The 18987-nt window shown below is 35.1% G+C and overlaps 1 protein-coding gene across 4 annotated transcripts in view; it reads left to right on the top strand.

The window, feature by feature from the left end:
- LOC106872962 (dnaJ homolog subfamily C member 5) overlaps window positions 1-15195 on the top strand; it is a 107209-nt gene extending 92014 nt beyond the window's left edge. For 3 of the 4 annotated variants that reach the window (XM_014920150.3, XM_014920149.3, XM_014920147.3), the window contains one exon: window positions 9873-15195. In XM_014920150.3, the coding sequence (XP_014775636.1) occupies window positions 9873-10058 (186 nt within the window). In that variant the 3' untranslated portion in view covers window positions 10059-15195. Of the gene's footprint in view, window positions 1-672; window positions 700-9872 lie in introns of all 4 variants that reach the window. The other variant, XM_052973245.2, reaches the window with a different exon arrangement.
- The last annotated feature ends 3792 nt before the right edge of the window (window positions 15196-18987 follow it).

The raw sequence follows: 18987 nt of genomic DNA, 5'->3' as shown, positions 1-18987 counted from the left end.
GTAGACAACCTTGAACTGCATTAGGGGCTAGCTCCGACTCCCAATTTTCCCTCAAGGTTTACTCCCAAAGCCTTTCTATGGCTGGGTATGGTCACAAAGCAGTGGGGGTTTGGAGTCAGAATTTTCCTTCCCCTAGATGTGGTGCTTCCCCAGGTTAATTAGTTCCGTCTCCTTAACTGACTTGTTAATTAACCTTTAGCTGGAACCCTGACAGGCGCTGCTGTCTCAGGTCAGAGTAGACCTCAGAACAATAGTGGTTAAGAGGTGGTTTTATAATCCTCAAAACTCTGAAACTCTTGACCAATACCTCACTAATGGATGCAGTTTAAAGTCCTACCCACATATATAATGTTGACAGAAATCCTTAATTCTCTTAATAAGGGAGAGTTACAAATACCACAATTATACATTTCCTTTACATTTGTAAACTGGTAGATTCATGTCTAATTAAATCTTAAATTATTTAAATACAAGCACAAAATTTATTCTTGGCTACCCTCAAAATAATTTACGAAATCGCTGTCTTTAATAATAAACCTATCTTAAGTGATTAAATTCTATCAACTCAGATTCTAGCTTGCTATTGTTTAATTGAAATATCTAGGAATAAATATCTGCTTGATTTTTCTATTTCTCTCTCTCTCTTTCTCTCTCTGCCTCTCTCTCCCTCAGTCTCTTCATCCAGTTCTACCTCAGTTGGTTCGTATATTTTTGATTCTCTCCAATTATGGTAGCACACTGTCCTTTTGATTTGGATAGAGCTAATTCTCACTAGCCACAAGCATTTCTACTAAACATTCAGAAACTTAGTATTTTCATATGTTTCGTTTGTCTTCTTTCTCTCCACTCACTCCTTTCTGCCTCATCTGGAAGAATGACAGCTTGTTGCTATTGATGGTGCACTAGAATGTAAACAAAATTAGCAATCTTCCATTGTAACCGACTGCAAATCTTGTTATTCTTGAGTTGCATTAGTGTCTTTGAAAATGTAGTCACACAAGAATATCATCCAATGTTATATACATTTGCTTTAAAGCTATTTTATTCTTCTTCAATCCTATTCAGCCTACCCTCCCACTCCTGATTAAAGAAACAACACCAATAAAATTACAATGGTTTTAAACAAAAATACCAAAGTAATGATATACAATTTCCTTGACGCTTTCACAATCCACTTCACATACTGCTCACCAGGCAGTACTTCAAGCTGCAACTGCAATGTTATGAACAGCCCTGTAAATGAAATCTTTGTAATTTGAAATTAATCAATTAGACTTTTTTTTTTTTTTTTCACTCTGATATTTTGGGTTCTTGGTTCAGAGTTAGAATGTGATGGTTGTGTATTTATTCTTCTTTTTTTTTTTTTATTTTTTTTTTTATACTTGTTTCTGTCATTAGACTGCGGCCATGCTGGGGTACCGCCTTGGAGAATTTTTTAGTGAATGAATCGACCCCAGTGCTTTTTTTAAGCCCGGTACTTAATTCTATCAGGCTGTTTTGCCAAACTAAGTTACAGGTCATTAACACACCAGCATCGGTTGTCAAGCAGTGGCAGGGCACCAAAACAGGCACACACACACACATATATAAAATTTCACACACCCAACTCCAACAAACCAAACTATATCTTTTCTCTTCCTTACATTTCCTCTTTTCCATGCACTGTGCTTATGCATCTCTTGCTCTTCAGCCCTGTCACTGCCCCTCTCACTGTATCATTGTTATCTTGTTGTCCCCCCCCCCTCCCACCACCTCTATATGACGATGTTTCACCAATCACTGCACTCCTCACCACCACGCTCTTTGCGTTCATGTGAAGTCACTACTCCTTTCTCATACACCCTTGGCAATACTCTACCACCCCATTTATATTCCGATCGCCTGTACCTTGCGGGTACGTCCTGGCACCTTTCCACCATCTATCTCCCTCTCTTGCTCTACTCTACCATTCTATTTATATTCTGATCCCTGTACCTTGCGAGTATGTCCTGGCACATCACCACCATCTCTCTTGCACTCTCACTCTCTCCCTCTGACTGGGTAAACATGTATCTCCTCTACAGCAAGACACCTGTTTCTATTCTTTTGTGATACTCTTACCTCTCATCACCTGGCAGAAGATCATCTCCTTCATTGCCCCACCATCTCAAAGGATCTTTGTTTTGTAGGTTACTTGGTGACCCTGCCAGTATTGGTACATCCAGTCTTCACTGTAAAGTAGTTGGTGTTTGGAAGGGCATCCAATTGTAAAAACCATGCTAAAATGCCTCACCGATGCTGGTGCCACTTAAAAAAACACTGTCCACTCTGCAAGTTGGTTGGTGTAAGGAAAGGCATCCAGCCATATAAACCCTATCAAAACAGACAGCAAAGCCTGGTGCAGTCTTTTGCCTAGCCAGCCCCTGTCAAACCGTCCAACCCATGCCAACACGGATAACGGATATTAAATGATGATATATATATATAATCATCATCATCATCGTTAAATGATGATGATTATATATATATATATATATATATAATCATCATCATCATCATCATCATTTAATGTCCACCTTCCATGCTAGCATGGATGAGGACTTCTACCAAATCCACTCACATGGCTTTGGTCAGCCCAAACTATAGTAGAAGACACTTGCCCAAGGTTCCAGTTGGACTGAACCTGGAACCATGTGGTTGGGAAGGAAATAATTTCTTAGTGGCTATTTTAACCATTAAATTTTAAACTGTAGCCAGAATAATTGCACATCATCTACTTAGTGTGTATAGTGGCACTATTTAAAATAGCTGATTCTGTTGACCTGGTCATGGTGACAGTCAATCAGCATCACAATTTAATTTTCACTACTAATCACTTCACTTTTCTTTAAATGCACCTTGTAATATTATATACTGTCACATAAACGGATCAGTAGGTAAATAAGTAGTATTTCACAGTAAACATTATTTAAACTTGGTTTTCTATTTGCATGCCTTTCAAAAGATGATCAAGCTGATATGTCACTCTACAACTTTTACTTTGTCGCTATACAGCTATTACTTTTTGTCAGGTGACTTTATTTTTAAATGTGTGTGTATCACACCAAGACTGACATTTAAGAATCATGTTACCTATTGAAATAATTTCTAGAATTTTCTTTATTGTATGAGGTATTAAAATAACTCTTGCTCTACTACTTTGAGACAATTCCACTGCAAGTCAGTCTCTATCTCTCTCTCTATTTGTGTATATATATGTGTAGCTATGTATTTGTAAAAAGACTCCCTTCAGTCACGAATGACCATGGAATTGCGCCTAGAAAGTTACCCTCCAAGGCACACAAGTCCAGGCAAGGTTGTGTATGGAAGACCTGCAGTCGCCCATACATACCAGCCTCCCCCCTCCATGCCACTGATGTTATCCAAGGGAAAGGCAAAGACTGATACAACTTGGCACCGGTGACGTTGGAACTCATTTCTACATCTGAATGAACTGGAACAACATGAAATCATCTAAGAATCGTGTTATCATGAACACAACATACAGCCTGGTCAGAGAATCAAACTTACAGCCGCATGATTGTGAGCCTGATGCTCTAACCACTGAGCCATGTGTGTGATTTTAATGTCTACTTTTCTATGCTTGCATGGGTGAGATTGAGTTTACCTAGACAGATTTTCTACAAGTGCTCTTCCTGGTACCAACCCTTACCTATTTCCAAAATGCTATTTCCCCATGGTCAGGCATGTTCTCGCTGAATATTGGAAACGAACATCACTGCTTGTATAACAGTGACAATCGTTTTACAACTGTCACATGATATCAAGACAAGAACACACACACACACACAGTGGGCTTCTTTCAGTTTGGCCAATCCAGCACTAGAGCTGAAGACACTTGTCCAAGGTACCATGCCTGTATATATATATGTGTGTGTGTGTGTGTATATACATATACACATGTTCATTCACTGTAAGTGTGATAGTTGAAGCTTCTCTATCATTCTCACATGAAGTACTATCAACAATTTTCACATCTTGTTTCTTATTGCTTTCTATGTTATATAATCACTTTTAATTATTACACTCTCAGAGTGGTTGGCGTTAGGAATGGCATCCAGCTGTAGAAACTCTGCCAAATCAGATTGGAGCCTGGTATAGTTATCTGGTTTCACCAGTCCTCAGTCAAATCGTCCAACCCATGCTAGCATGGAAAGTGGACGTTAAACGATGATAATGTCTTCATTGTCAGACTGTTTCAGTTTTTTTTTAATTCCTAATTACTCACACCATCACTCTTCTTTTCATTATTGGGTTTCCTTTTGCTATCCTAGATGTATTACAATCATTATCATTTTAGTAACCACTTTTCCATGCTTGCATGAGGATCAGATTTTCTTTTGTTGGACCCCCTTTGTGTCACTAATCCTCGCCTATTTCTAAGTAAAGAATTATTTCCCTTTGATCAGACCTGTTTTTACACGTACGCAAATATATGTACAGCTGGCTTCTTTCAGTTTCCATCTAGCAAATCCATTCACAAGGCTTTAGTTTGCCTGAGGCTATAGTAGATGCTTACTGAAGGTGCCACACAGCAGGATTGAACTTGGAACCATATGGTTGGGAAGAAACTTACCACACAGCCAATCTTCATTTGAGTTCTCAAGAGTTACTTGATTTTTTTTCTTGTTTTTTTTTTTTTTTTTTTTTTTTTTTTTTTTTTTTTAACCAGTAACAGAATTAGCCACGGAGAAACCTAAAAGAGCGCTTGAAGCTTTAGCAGAAGAAAAATTTGGATTTGAACAAAATCAGAAGCAAGTTATAGATATGATTGGAAACCAAACATTTGTTGCAGTTTAGAGAGAAAATACCTTGATGAAATAAAATGAGCAACTTGAACAACTGCTTAGTTGGGAACGAAAATGTGAGAAAAAATGTTCATAGGCATCTGCTATGAAATCAAAATATGAAGAAAGAATTTGAACAAAATCATGATCAGGTGAACAATGTTCAAACGGTCAATGATAATAATACAGATGTTATTACTGAGATAAAAAGTATTTTTTAAAATATGGAATGGATTACCAGAGTACATGGTCTGAACAAGGTCTTGTCTGTTATACTTCAATTTATGAAGTTGACCACTCTAAAGTTAGTAACTCAACAAGAACTACTTACTGATAATGTGAATGAAGAGACCAGTCAGAGATGTGCTAGTGCCACATAAAAGGCACTGGTGATGGTGTCATGTATAAAGCACCCAGCACACTGTAAAGTGATTGGCATTAGGAAGGGCATCCAGGTGTAGAAACCAAGCCAAACCAGAGTATGGAATCTGGTGTGGCCCCTTTGCCTTACCAGTTCCTGTCAAGCTGTCCAAATCATAGCAGCATGGAAAACAGACATTAAATGTTGATGATGATGTGTGTGTGTTATTGCTTTATAGGGGCTACACACATCTCATCAAATTACCATCATGATTAAATATAGCTGTTGAAACATTTTATAATCCTGCATCTTCAGTGTTCAGCAATAAATAACTAGTGTTAAAAGCTCAACGTATATTCCTGTTATGCAAATTAATAGCAACCTTGCCAGTGATACAATGTTGCAGGACAGTGCTCCACAACCTTTTGTCACTTGCAGTACACTTATATTCTTTTCAAAATTTGGCTGCACACCTGGACTAAAAATATAACTAAAAGTATAGGAGGAAAAGATTATATTCAGGTTACACTGTGGCACACCAGTGTGCCATGGCGTACTTATGCAGAGCACTGTTCTAGGAGACAAAAAAATTGACCATGGACTATCAGTTATAAGTCTGGGTCATAAATTAGATTTAAACAACCTGTGGCTTATTGATTGTCAAGTTTTATGGTAAGAAGTACAGTCAGTCTGCTGTGTAAGAAAAATAAAGAGTAGAAAGGGACAACAATAGTACCACCCACCCCTATCCTACCATTCATCCACATCAACACCCTGTATACTGTCCCACACAGTATATGCCCATCCACTCACCCACACATGCATGCATGTATGCCATAGTAATAAAACACACTTTTCATTTAACTTGTAAGAACTGCATGAAGAATTATCCAAAATGAAATTTAGTCTCAGTATTGGATCTTTTTTGTATGGCTGCCACTTTTCAATTTCTTTAATTTTTGTTCCACTTTTGGTATAGTTGTGAATAGTAATCATTGACATGAAATTCATTTTCGCCATAAATCAATAAATAAAGAGTTAATGGCTTTTAAAGTTTGCAAATTTTGGGTAATTTTAGCCAGTCAAAAGCTACAGACATCAAGGTGCCTGTTTTCATAGTAACAAGCCAAGCTGTTATCAAGCCGCTTACCCCTCTGTAGTAGTCCTGTCAAGCCACATGGTCATTTTTCACTTATTAAATGCTTAAAACATTTGTAAGATGTGCTGAAAATAACAACTACATAGACCTTAAATCACACTCCAAAAAAAAATATGATGGGTTATATGTTGTGCGTAAAGCAGAATTCCGTCAGTATTTCATTTTTCAGTTGAGAACACATGCTGTCACGCACAAAATGACAGCTTCCAAATCTTGTTTTCAGACTGGGTAAAAAGTTTCAAACTTTTGACCTCTGTAACTATTTAAAATAATTTTTCTGGAAAAAGTTAAATCTCCTGATATTCAGCATGGAAACTTACATCAACACACCAAATTTTAAAATTTTCACTAAACTTTAAAACTCCACAGGTGCAGCCAAACAGAAAAGATCCTGTGTATTTTATAAGCACCCTTTAACTAATATCCTGTTCTTTCACTTCATTAGCTATGGACTTAAATTAACAATGATGTTTATCCTTTCTTTGGCCAATGCTTCTTGCAACTCTGTAATTGATGTAATTTTCAACAATCTTCTCTTGGCATGCTCCGATATGTTTTATTGGATTAAGATCAGGGCTTTGAACTACGTGTTTTAGAGATTTGATTCCCTGAGTTTTTCCCCCAAACTTGTGTTATCTTGTATGACATGCAGTTCCAGCTTCTTGAAAAAGATTAGTCTTCTTATCAGTTCCTACTGATTGGAATAGATGGGTAATAGTATCTTGACAATTTAATATTAGTGGTTCTCAACCAGAGCCCATATGGCCCCTGAGGATCCATATAAGATTTAGGGGCAGGGGGATCCATGCAACAAAATAGTAAATTGGGAAATCCACTAACAACTAGGTTTCTTTCTCTAATATTTTACATAGTTCAACCTACACAAGTTAATGTGTGAAAAACAAAATAGGAATTTAAAAGAAGTATCTATAAGACTAGTTTTAAAACCTCATATGACTATAGGGGTCCACCAGAATAGAATAGCCATCAAAGGGGTTTATAGATTAAAAAAATGGTCGAGAACCCCTGATTTAAATGATTTTTTAAAACCAAATTGAGTTTTAACTTACCATTTGCAACACATACAATAGTTTCAACTCCTCCCACCTCCCCGAATGTTTATCTGTTCCCTACAAACAATCTGATATGTTTCAGTTTTGTTACCTCTTAAAATGGAAAGTTGACAGAATTTGCTTTCATCACGTTTTATTGACAAAATAAAATGTTTCTTCCTTGTTGCAGAACTCCTTAACCCATTTGAACCTTTTCATCTCGCCAGCTTTTGAAAATATTGCCTTCTTTCTTTGTTACTCAAGATCTTTCTCTATTGTTCTTATGCAATATGGTGAAATATCCATAGAATTTGCAACTTCTCTAATAGTGGCATGTCAGTGTTTTATAACAGCTTTCTTTGTCCTCTCACAAACTTTCTGCAGCCCCTCAGGTTTCTTCATTTCACTATTCTCTTCTTCAAACCACTTCTTGACTATATTATTCACTGTTTGATACTAAAAAATTGAGATATATTCTTAGACTTTGCACATCGTTACCACTTAATGACTTGCTCACATCATTGATATTGTTCTTTTCTTATTGCTTTTCATTGTCTTTTTATCATATAAAAAGTTATAATTATTCCAAAAAGATAATTAAATTCATATCACCATTTTAATGTCGACTTTTCCATGTTTGCATGGGTTCAATGGAATTTTATGGAGAGAGATTTCCTATAGCTGGATGCCCTTCGAGTCACCAGCCCTTTATCTGTCACACACACACACACACACACACACACACACACACATTTACAAATGAAAGAAAACAAGTATACTCATAGATCACTGTCCCAGCTCCTGAGATGTCTATTGCCAGAGGTGATCAGCAAGCGTGTGGCTCAATTTCTCATAATGACCAGTGGGGTCCCATTTTCTTTTTTTTTTTTTGTTCTCTTTTTTTTACATATGAGAGACTGGACAGTGATCTATGTCAGCAAAATTTTCATGGTGTTGACCAAAACTAATGTTGGTCTTGTCAGAAGTGTAACAATTGTCAGTGAGGAAAGGGGGAAAAATACCTGGGTTTTTTGATGAATTCTACATCATGTAAAATGTGTATCTGAGTGTATGCATGTGTATGCCTTTGCATGTATATGTATATATATGCATGCATGTTTATGTTGTTTCTTTTTGTTGTCGTTTTTGTTTTCTTGCATTGATTTGGTTTAGAGGAAGGGTATATACCCATGGCCTTTGTAGGTTTTCCAAAACTGAAATTGATACTGTTAATGTTCTGGTTGGACTATTGCAAATCTACAGATACAAGGTGGAAATTGTGGTGGTGTGGTCATGCGAGAAGAAAGGACTGGACTTGTTGGAGTGGGACGGACACAATAGGGTTAAGGAAGAGAAACAACTGGGTTGAGAGTGGCTGATGTGCTATAAAAGCTGGTTCAAAAAGACTGAAAGTCGCTAGTAATTGTAGGAAAGGCAGGGAGAAGAGACAACGGGTCTGTGGGCCAGAGATTGATGTGTCTTTGTGAATAGCTTTATACCAATTTGTTATGCAGCCATTGGATGCAATACTCCATTATGGGTCCAAACCTGGGCTTTTTAGCAAGTTATCAGTGTTGAAGTGGAGGTAAAGTTTTATCTGGTTCTGAAGAGAAATGCCAGTTTTTGTAGTGTAGTACTGTTTCTATGTTGAGGACATGTATTATACAGGGTGTTTGAGCTGCTTTTCCATAAAAAGGATAGAAAACACAATATCCCATCCAAAAATGAAAGTTTTTTTTTTTTTTTTTTTTTAAATATCAACTAGATGATTCTGGAACCTGGCATGTGCATTTATTACTGTATCCCTCCCTAAGAAGATTTTTAAACACCACCTTGAACTTAGCCACCAGCTTGGCCTTGCTGTGGCTGGCAGAGCAGTTGGTGTCTTTCTCAACAGCATCCTACACATAGTAATCCATGGGATTACAATCAGGGAAAATAGGAGGTCAGAAATTAGGGCTGGTAAAGTTGTAGAAATTCTTACAACAACTTTTGACTGTTAACAAAAGTATGGCAAGGAACTGAATCCTGCTGCCACACATACAGCCTTCCAGCAGCAACCTTCTCCATAGTCCCTGTTGCAGCTGTCCATGTCTTGTCTTACAGCCTTTACAGTATTCACAGAGCAGTGATCAGCAGTCATGATGTTGGCATTTTGGCACCCAATGTGAATCATCATGATACAGGTAACTCTTTTCCAGTATTTAGGTGGCTTCCAATCCTCCATCTCGGCTAACTTTTTCTCAACTATAGCCGTAGTCTTTGTGCTCCCCAACGCCATTGAGTGTTCACAAATACATCAGGTTGTTCCTGAAAAAAGGAGGCATCAAAAAAAAAAAATTGTCACATTTAGTCCAGACACCCTGTATATATATAATGTGTATGTAATAAAATATATGTAACGTATGTGTGCTCATGCATATACACCCATTTCAATATTTAAATTCTTTTACTTTCTTTGTTTTTCTTTGTAGGAGGAACTAAGTAGCGATTCTTCAGAGGCTACCCCAGTCGTCTCACAGCCAACTGCTTCAGGCCACCCAGCAGAAGGAGAGGGAGTTCAGGAAGCTACCGGAAATGTGACAGAAACAACAGTTTTAAGTCAAGACGCCAAACCAAACTACGGTGCTGATGGTGCAATTCCTTTACCGGAATCTTAAATTGTCTTTGCCTAACCTGCATGTAGGTGCCCCTGGTCCTTGTAGAAACTGTGCCAATTGGTGGCGTGATGAAAGGAACACATACCTATGCTTTTGATGAACTGGATCTCATTTGGTTGAGGAATTCTTTAATAATTCTTATCTAGATTATTCTGCCTCTTTTTCATTTTCTATTGTTCTCCCACTTTTTTTTACCCTACTTCTCTTTTGTCTTTTGTTTCTTTTTTCTTTCCTTTTGGCTCATCATCATTGTTATTATTAGATGGCAAACTGGCAGAATTGTTTGTGTGTTGGACAAAATGCTTAGCAGCATTTTGTCCACAGCATTTTGTCTGGCTTTTCACTTTCTATTTTGAAATTTCACCAAGGTCAACTTTGCCTTTCATCCTTTTGAGGCAAAAAAATAAGTACCAGTCAAGTGCTTCGGTTGATGTAATCAACTAAGCCTCTCCATTTAAAGTAGCTGGCCTTGTGCCTAAATTAGAAATATTATTATTATTATTATTAGATGGCAAGCTGGCAAAATTGTTAATGTGTCAGACAAAATGCTTAGTGGTATTTTATCTGATTCTTTAAGTTCTAAGTTGAAATTTCTCCAAGGTTGACTTTACTTTTTGTCCTTTCGAGGTCAAAAAATAAGTACCAGTCAAGCACTGGGGCTGATGTAATCAACTAACCCCTTCCCTTAAAGTAGTTGACCTTGTGCCTAAATAACATTATTATTATTACTATTATTATTATTACTACTACTACTACTACTACTACTACTACTACTACTTAAGGCAGTGAGCTGACATAATTGTTAGCATGCTAATCGAAATGCTTAGCAGCATTTCTTCTGTCTTTACATTCTGATTTCAAATTCCACCAAGGTTGACTTTACTTTTCATCCTTTCAGCGTCAATAAAATAAGTATCAGTTGAATACTGGGGTCAATTTAATTGACTTACTCCTCCCCGAAATTGCTGGCCTTGATCCAAAATTTGAAATCATTATTACTGTTATTAATACGCTGATGGTGTGGACTGGCAGAATTGTTAGATCATAGAAGAAATGTCTTGCTACTTTTGTTCCAGCTCTTTACATTCTAAGTTGAAATATCCCTGAAGTCAAGTTTGCCTTTCATCCTTTGGGGGGGGGGGGGGGGTCAATAAAATTAGCATCAGTTCAGCACTGGGATCAATGTAATCGACTTACCCTTCCCCTCAAAATTGTTGGCTTTGTGCCAAGAATTAGAATTATTATTCTTAATTTTACTTCTCTCTTTTGGGGTAAATATTCTTTGGGTTATTTTCTTTTACTTTTTTTCATTTAATATAATTATTATTATTCCTTTACCATTAATTTCCAAGTTGTATTTAATATCTTTAAATTCAAAACCTGGTTAAGACTAAAGACAAGAATAAAATGGTGTTTCAGGAGTTCCAGGAGCCATCCTCTTTACACTCTCCAAATGTATTATTAATATTCCCTTATGGCTGTAGTCACTTCATTTGTACTCTAAGCATTAAACCTTTGAAATATATCCAGTTTACTTACTAGACTGTGTTTAATGTGTTTTCAGTTTATTTTTTAACATGCTTTTTAATCATTGAAATTTTTTTTAAAGGGGTTTTGTTTTATTATTGTATTAATAAAATTTGATTTTGGCGGGGAAAGTATGTACGAGTGTGTGTTCAATTCTAAATACCACAAACACTGTTTCCAATGTTTGCGATTCTGGTTTATTATTCTACCTTGGAGCATTTCAGGTAGTAGTTAGTTTGCATTAACTTTCAGTTTTGGCAGTACATTGCTGAATACTGTTATCTGTAACCCCACTTATTAATTCTCTACTTCCAATAAAAAAAGAATACTCTTTCCATAACTGTATTAACTAAAGATTTTGAGAAATGACATGGGAATGTTCCAAATTAGATATCTCTTCATTATGCTTTCTGTATGCATGTGGAATGTGAGCATATGTGTGTGTTGTATTTAAATAATTTCTTGGCAATGGTAAGAAAACAATGAAGTAAAATGTAACACTGAATGTATATAAAGTTAGTGATTTATAATTTATTTCATCTTCTCCACAAAATTTTTATTTATCTGACTTCAAAATTGACCTTCATGACTCAGAATATATTCATCATGCTGACATAGGATTTTCCTCCTTATTTTTCATCTTTTCTATGGCAGCACTCATAGACATGGAACTTACATGTCTCCTAATTTCTACTGAATCAGAAAGTGTTTTTTGTTTTTTCATATTGTTTTATTTCATTAATTATAAATTTGTGCCATAAAGTTGTTATCTTTCCTACAGTTCAACTATTTAATCAAGGCAAATATGCATGACAGTTTCTAGTAATTATCTATCTGTGTGTGTACATGTGCGTGCTTGCTTGTGTGTGTACACATGCGAGCAAGCATGCATGCATGCACACACACACACACACACACACACACACACACACACACACACACACACACACACACACACACACACACACACACACACACACACTTACTCACTCACAAATAGATAGTAAATAGATGTATAAGGTGTTTTTATTTCATTTTGGTTTTGGAGTTTCTTTAAAATCAAAATTCAAAGCCAAACCAAATAACAGGTTGGCAATTTTATTATTATTATTTGTAGTGGAGAAGCCAAAATAACCAAGGGATAGATTATATGTTGTAATCCCTCCAGCATCAACTTTTATCCTTTTATCCATCCACAGTTGATAAGATAAGAATCAGTCAAATACTGGAGTAAAATCAACTATTCTTTTTTACAAAAATGTGTAGCTTTGTGCCTATGCTAGAAATTATTATTATCATCACTTATTTGAAGAATTTCAATAATACTTCATTGTGTCAATACAAAAGTTTTAAAGTTTTTCTTTTCTCTGAGAAAATTACAATTTTCCTAACATAAATCTGAAACATGGGAAAATTTTAATTAACTAATAATGTCATCAAACTTTTTTAAATTGTACCAAGTTTTTTTTTTTTTTTTTTTTTGCATAATTGTTTCCTCACCCTCTCTGTCTTTTCAGTCTCTCTCAAATTTGGGTGTAAATTTTAAAACTCAGTGTGACATCTAGTCTAACAATTATTATAAACTAATCAGAAATCCTCAGTAGATATTAAAACCTCGCTCTTGAGCTATTATTGTAATTGCTTCCATTTGTAGGTATCATGTGGTGTGTTGTATGTGTGTGCAACAAGGAGTTGAGCTGTTCTAATCCTAGGTTTTTAGCATTGTCAAAAACAGTCTTGCCACAAATACATGCATCCCTTATAACATACTTTTCATAAAAATAAACAACTTTTACCAATATGTGACAACTATTAACTTATACCAAAGAAATTTTCAGGTAGCTGTTGTAATGTGGAATGTACAATATGCCATCATACAATCAGTAAGTTTTCACCTAACAGAAACAGCAACCTTGTTTAATATATATTTTAAATGTGAAGGAAAGACATGGGAAACTGGAGAATTACTTAAGTAATTTCATTTCTTTTCATGTATTATTTTCTTATAAATTTGATTCTTTTGTAGAAATGTTAGAAGTCTCTTTATATTTGTATGTTTTTAGATTAGGAAATATTAGAGAAGTTGTTCTTAGGTTTTTATGTTTGGTTTGTGTGTGTTAATCCCATATTTATACACATACCTGTTATGTATGACTCTGAATATATGTATATAAACATACGTACACACACACACACACACACACACACACACACACACACACACACACACACACACACACACACACATACGTGTGTGGGTGGAAACAGTAATTTCTAAAAGAAATATTCTTCACTTAACACTGCAGTACCATTTGTGGAAATGTAATTATGCTGAGTCCAAGTAGTTCTTTATATAAAATCTAAGATTCTAATTTCATTTGCTTTAGAATTATAAGCTAGGTATGTTACAGGCAAACATCAAAATGCATTCAAGCATGTAAAACTGCGATATATATAAATCAAATTTTGATGTCTCAAAATGGTTTCCAGGTCAGATTTAGACGTTTGTTCTAATTTTAATTTGTTTTGTTTTTTTTTTTCGTTTTTTTCTTTTATACTTTTAAAACATTTGACTTGTTTGATAACTCATAAGTTTAGTGACCATCAACTACAATATTTCATATTAATGGTAATCCATAATAATTTATAATAATAACACTGTTAAAATGAGTATGAAATATCTGTGAGACTGTTGTTTTTGTCTTTTTTTTTTGTTTTTACATTATGCCCATCATTATGCATGATCAAGAAACATTTTAAGTTTACATATGTCAATAAAGTATCATATACAACATGTTGAAATATTTAAACGTTTTCTTTTGCTTTTCAATAGCAAGTTAAAATTTTGAGACAGTAGAATTATTTGTGTCTCAGTTGTGCCATTAGAATTGATTGATTAATCTGTAGTAAAACCTTTGTATTGATATTGCCAAATCACATTCTGTAAAATCATATTGTATAAAAGTAAATCTCACATTAAAGACATAGAAGAAGCTAAACCTTTTTCTTTTCATATTGCAAAAATATTCTGTTAGGTTTACATTATGGTTTCAATATTTTAGCGGTGTAAATTTTGGCCTTAAAAACAAATTAATGCGATTCCAGTGTGCCAATAAAATGTCTTGGGATTCTAAATCTTGCTTTGAAAAATTCTTGTTTACTTTTAAGATAGAATTTCTCTTCCCCCACTCACACCAAAATTTCTTCCTTATATTCTAAACAGTATTCTAGAATTCTATTTGATCTTTCTAGGTTTTTTTTCTCTTTTTTTTTTTAAATTCTGTTCACTCACAAGAACTTCAACATTGACATGATAATGATCTTAATCTTGATATAGACTAAAACTATAAAACTAGAGATTTCCTTTAAACTTTTTTTTTTTTTCCTGCCCACTAATTTTAGGCTCTAAATAATCTTAATGAAGCACCTGATCTACCTATTTCTTCATTGTCATCACTGAAGATGTTTGTTTTTTGGAGACATTGTTGGGACATTGTGACATCAAATGAAATTACAAATACAAATTCACACAGTTGTTTCTTCTTTGTAAAATGCTTTCCCTATTTCTTTGTTAATCTTCAGCATGTATTAAACAATTTACGAAATTTCATACAAATGTTGTTTCTTTCTTTTTTTTACTGTCTTTTTAAAACAATATCCATACACAATGTTTACAAAATTGGAAAAATATCAGTAGCACTCTTTGGTGCCTTTAGTTGAGTTCACTTTATTACAGGTATTCTGGCCAGGTGTCTCATCTGAGTGGTGTAACTTACTCCCTCACACCAGTTACGGACCACCTGAAGGCAGTCATGGGTGCCACCCTTCGTACTCTGACCAAGATATCAAAAAAAGAACTTGTAAAATCAGTCACAAGATTCTTTTTCTGGAATTTAATTCCTTACCATCTCCATTAACTTATGTGAGATATTAGATATGAACAAGGACATTCTATGCAGATTAATCCATGATTTAAAAAAAAAATTTTAATTGACACTCTGTCAGTTGCAATGACGAGTGTTCCAGTTGATCCGATCAACGGAATAGCCTCATCATCATCATTATCATCGTTTAACGTCTGCTTTCCATGCTAGCATGGGTTGGACGATTTGACTGAGGACTGGTGAACCAGATAGCTACGCCAGGCTCCAATCTGATTTGGCAGAGTTTCTACAGCTGGATGCCCTTCCTAATGCCAACCACTCCTGCTCGTGAAAAATGTGCAAGCAGCTAAGCATTTCTCAGACATGCGCACCCTTAGCGTAATTCTCAATGAGATTCAGCATGACACAGAATGTGACAAGGATAACCCTTTAAAATATAGGTATTACTCATTTTTGCCAGCTGAGTGGACTAGAGCTATGTGAAATAAAGTGTTTTGCTTAAGGACACAATGCAACACCAGGAATCGAACATACGATCATGAGCTAAATATCCTACCCACTTAGCCACATGCCTTCACTCATTCGTATCTGTCTGCATGAATGTGCATGTAATTTCATGTTCATCATTCCACAAACCACCAAATACATCACATCACCCAATACCATGAAACCAACTTAAAGGATATAAATACATTGTTCTGTGGTAGATCTTTTCAGCATTAAAGAATTTCTGTTTCCTCAAAATTTCAAATACAAGCTTGATACCAAACAAGGTGCAGGTGCAGTATGTCTTGATAGCCACATTACACTGTTGGTTATATATCCCCATCATCTGTTATATTAGATCTGTCTCCCCTATTGTTATGACAGGGATTTTGTTTTACTATCAATAACAGATTAGACACTGTTGAATTTCATTCTTGATTTTGGTAATGAAAATATTTGTATATTAACAGAGTTTAAATAGGATTCCTTTACAGTTGTAAGACCTGCTCAGTTATAATTATACCAGATAGCTTATATTAGAACTGTAGCTTAAGAATAGACAGGAGCTAATTGAAAGGTAATGCAATAAATAAATGCACATATATTAATATTATGAAAGACAAGTAGCCCTAAATAATATGCATCTTTTACTGGTTTTGGTCAATGGACTGTTGCTGTGCTGTGGCATTGCTTTGAAGGGTTTACTCAAATAAATCTACCCCAGTGCTTTTTTTTTTTTTAAGCTTAGTACTTATTAGTCTCTTTTGCTGAACTACTGAGTTATGGGATATAGATAAACAAAGCAGAACATCAAATGGTGATGGTGGATAAACACAATGACACAAACACATTTATAGGGTGAACTTCTTTTAGTTTCTGTCTACCAAATCCACTTACAAGGCTAAGAAGAAGACTCTTGCCTCAGGTGCCACACAGTGGGACTGAACCCGGGAACCATGTGATTGGGAAGCAAACTTCTGACCATGCAGTCATGCCTCTAACATGAAGCAATTACATGAAGATGATTTTACCACTATATAATTTAGTTGAAGTGATCCAAACTAGATATCACAAGATGGCCATTTCAATTCTTGTTTGATCCTTTACCAGTTGTGATGCAATTAATAAAGCTTGTCGTTTTCTGTGCGCTCTGTTTTTAAAGAGATGGCAGAAATGTGAAATAACTAAGAATGCAAAAATTGTTATATAATTACATATTAATTATAAATAATAGCAATGTGGGCTTGGAGAAAATTATTTGTCATATAATTCTTTATTAGAGTAAAATTTCTTTGACAGCTGCTATAAAGGTGTGGAACTGTCTGGCATGCAGAATGTGATGTAGGTTCATCAACAACGTATGATGTGAAGAAAAAGAATAAAAAAATAACAATGCTTTGCCAGCACTGGAAGTAAGAAAATTATCCAAAATAGAAAGAAAAATTAAAATGTAGGTAAATACACATGGAAAAGGCTGTTGCTGTTATGTAATGGTGGTAGAAGTTTTGGTGTGATGATGGGATAAAGGAGCAGTTCTTAAATGAGTTTCTTATTTTATTTTAAAATCTCTTAAAGGAATGATAATGGTCATTGAACATGCTAAAATAATCTTCTCTACTCTAGGCACAAGGCCTGAAATTTTGGGGTAGGGGGCCAGTCGATTAGATTGGCTCCAGTATGCAACTGGTACTTAATTTATCAACCTGAAAGGAGAAAGGCAAAGTCGACCTCGGCAGAATTTGAACTCAGAATATAAAGACAGACAAAATACCACTAAGCATTTTGCCCGGTGTGCTAACATTTCTGCCAGTTTGCTGCCTTGAACATGCTAAAGTATTGCAAGAGCAATTAAATATTTGAAAACACTTTTATTATTCAAATGGTCGGCTCCCTTAGTTTAAGGTGAGACAAAGTATCAGTCAATGTGATGTATGGGATGAAAAAATGTGACGATTGAAGATGCTCCTTCACCTAGCAACACTACTAAATTCCTATGTAATAGTGTCAAGGATCCCATATTCTGTTAAGTGTTAACAATCACATGTAGTAGCATAAACAGAGTTAACTATCCTATATAACAGTGTTATTTATCTCATATGATACTGTTAATAATCACAATGTTTACCATTGGATGTGTGTGTTAATGATCCCATGTTAGATTTTTTTCCCTCTGTTTATATAATATCAGCAAAAAGTTCCTGAAGATTCTATAAACTATTTGTTGGGAAGATTTCAGATCACCACTTGATCTCATTGGCTGAGCCACAATTGCATTAGCTTAATGCCATCATTCAAAGCTTGGAAAGCATGAATGCATCATCTCACTACAAAAGTATTTAGTAACAAAAGGATTCTTTTATTTTATTACATTATAATTGCATATAACCCAAGCCTTGCTCTCAGGCAACACCAGCTGCTCATGTAAATTTAATAGGTTTGTAACAAATTTATTAGTGCTTGACTGGAAAGAAAACTGACAAAGGTGGCCTGTGTGAATGGAATTCAAATCAAGAGATGTAACTAAATACCACATGATATTTTATCTGCTTCTATAATGATATAAAAAAGGTGAAACTTCCAAGAATTTTAAATAGTGGAACTAAGTTCTTCAGCTGAGCTCTTAAAGTATGATTAAACTGAAAATAAAATTTAAAGATAAAATAGAAAACCAAAATGGAAACTGAAAAATACAAATAATCTGAAGTTTTGAACCACATAATCAACACTTATATTTGAATACTGAACTTGTTATTTTCAATTCGGAAATTTTTGATTGACAACCATGCTTTTTATATTGATTGATGATACCGTCAAGAAACTGATCATTAATTTTGTTTGAAATGACATCAAAATTGACTGATTGGTGTCAGCAAAAGATTGACCAAATTCACAAATATCACATTGATAACATCATCAAAAGGACTAAGCAATGACTCTCAGAGACAAAAAAAAATCAAATGATGATACCATCATTAAACTGGTCAATCAAAGTAATCGAGAGCAATCAAACAACCTGGATATAACATTTGAAC

The sequence above is a fragment of the Octopus bimaculoides genome, chromosome 15 (assembly GCF_046866305.1).
Source record: "Octopus bimaculoides isolate indiv1 chromosome 15, ASM4686630v1, whole genome shotgun sequence".
NCBI classification, from domain to species: Eukaryota; Metazoa; Mollusca; class Cephalopoda; order Octopoda; family Octopodidae; genus Octopus; species Octopus bimaculoides.
This window is presented reverse-complemented; position numbering and strand designations above follow the sequence as displayed.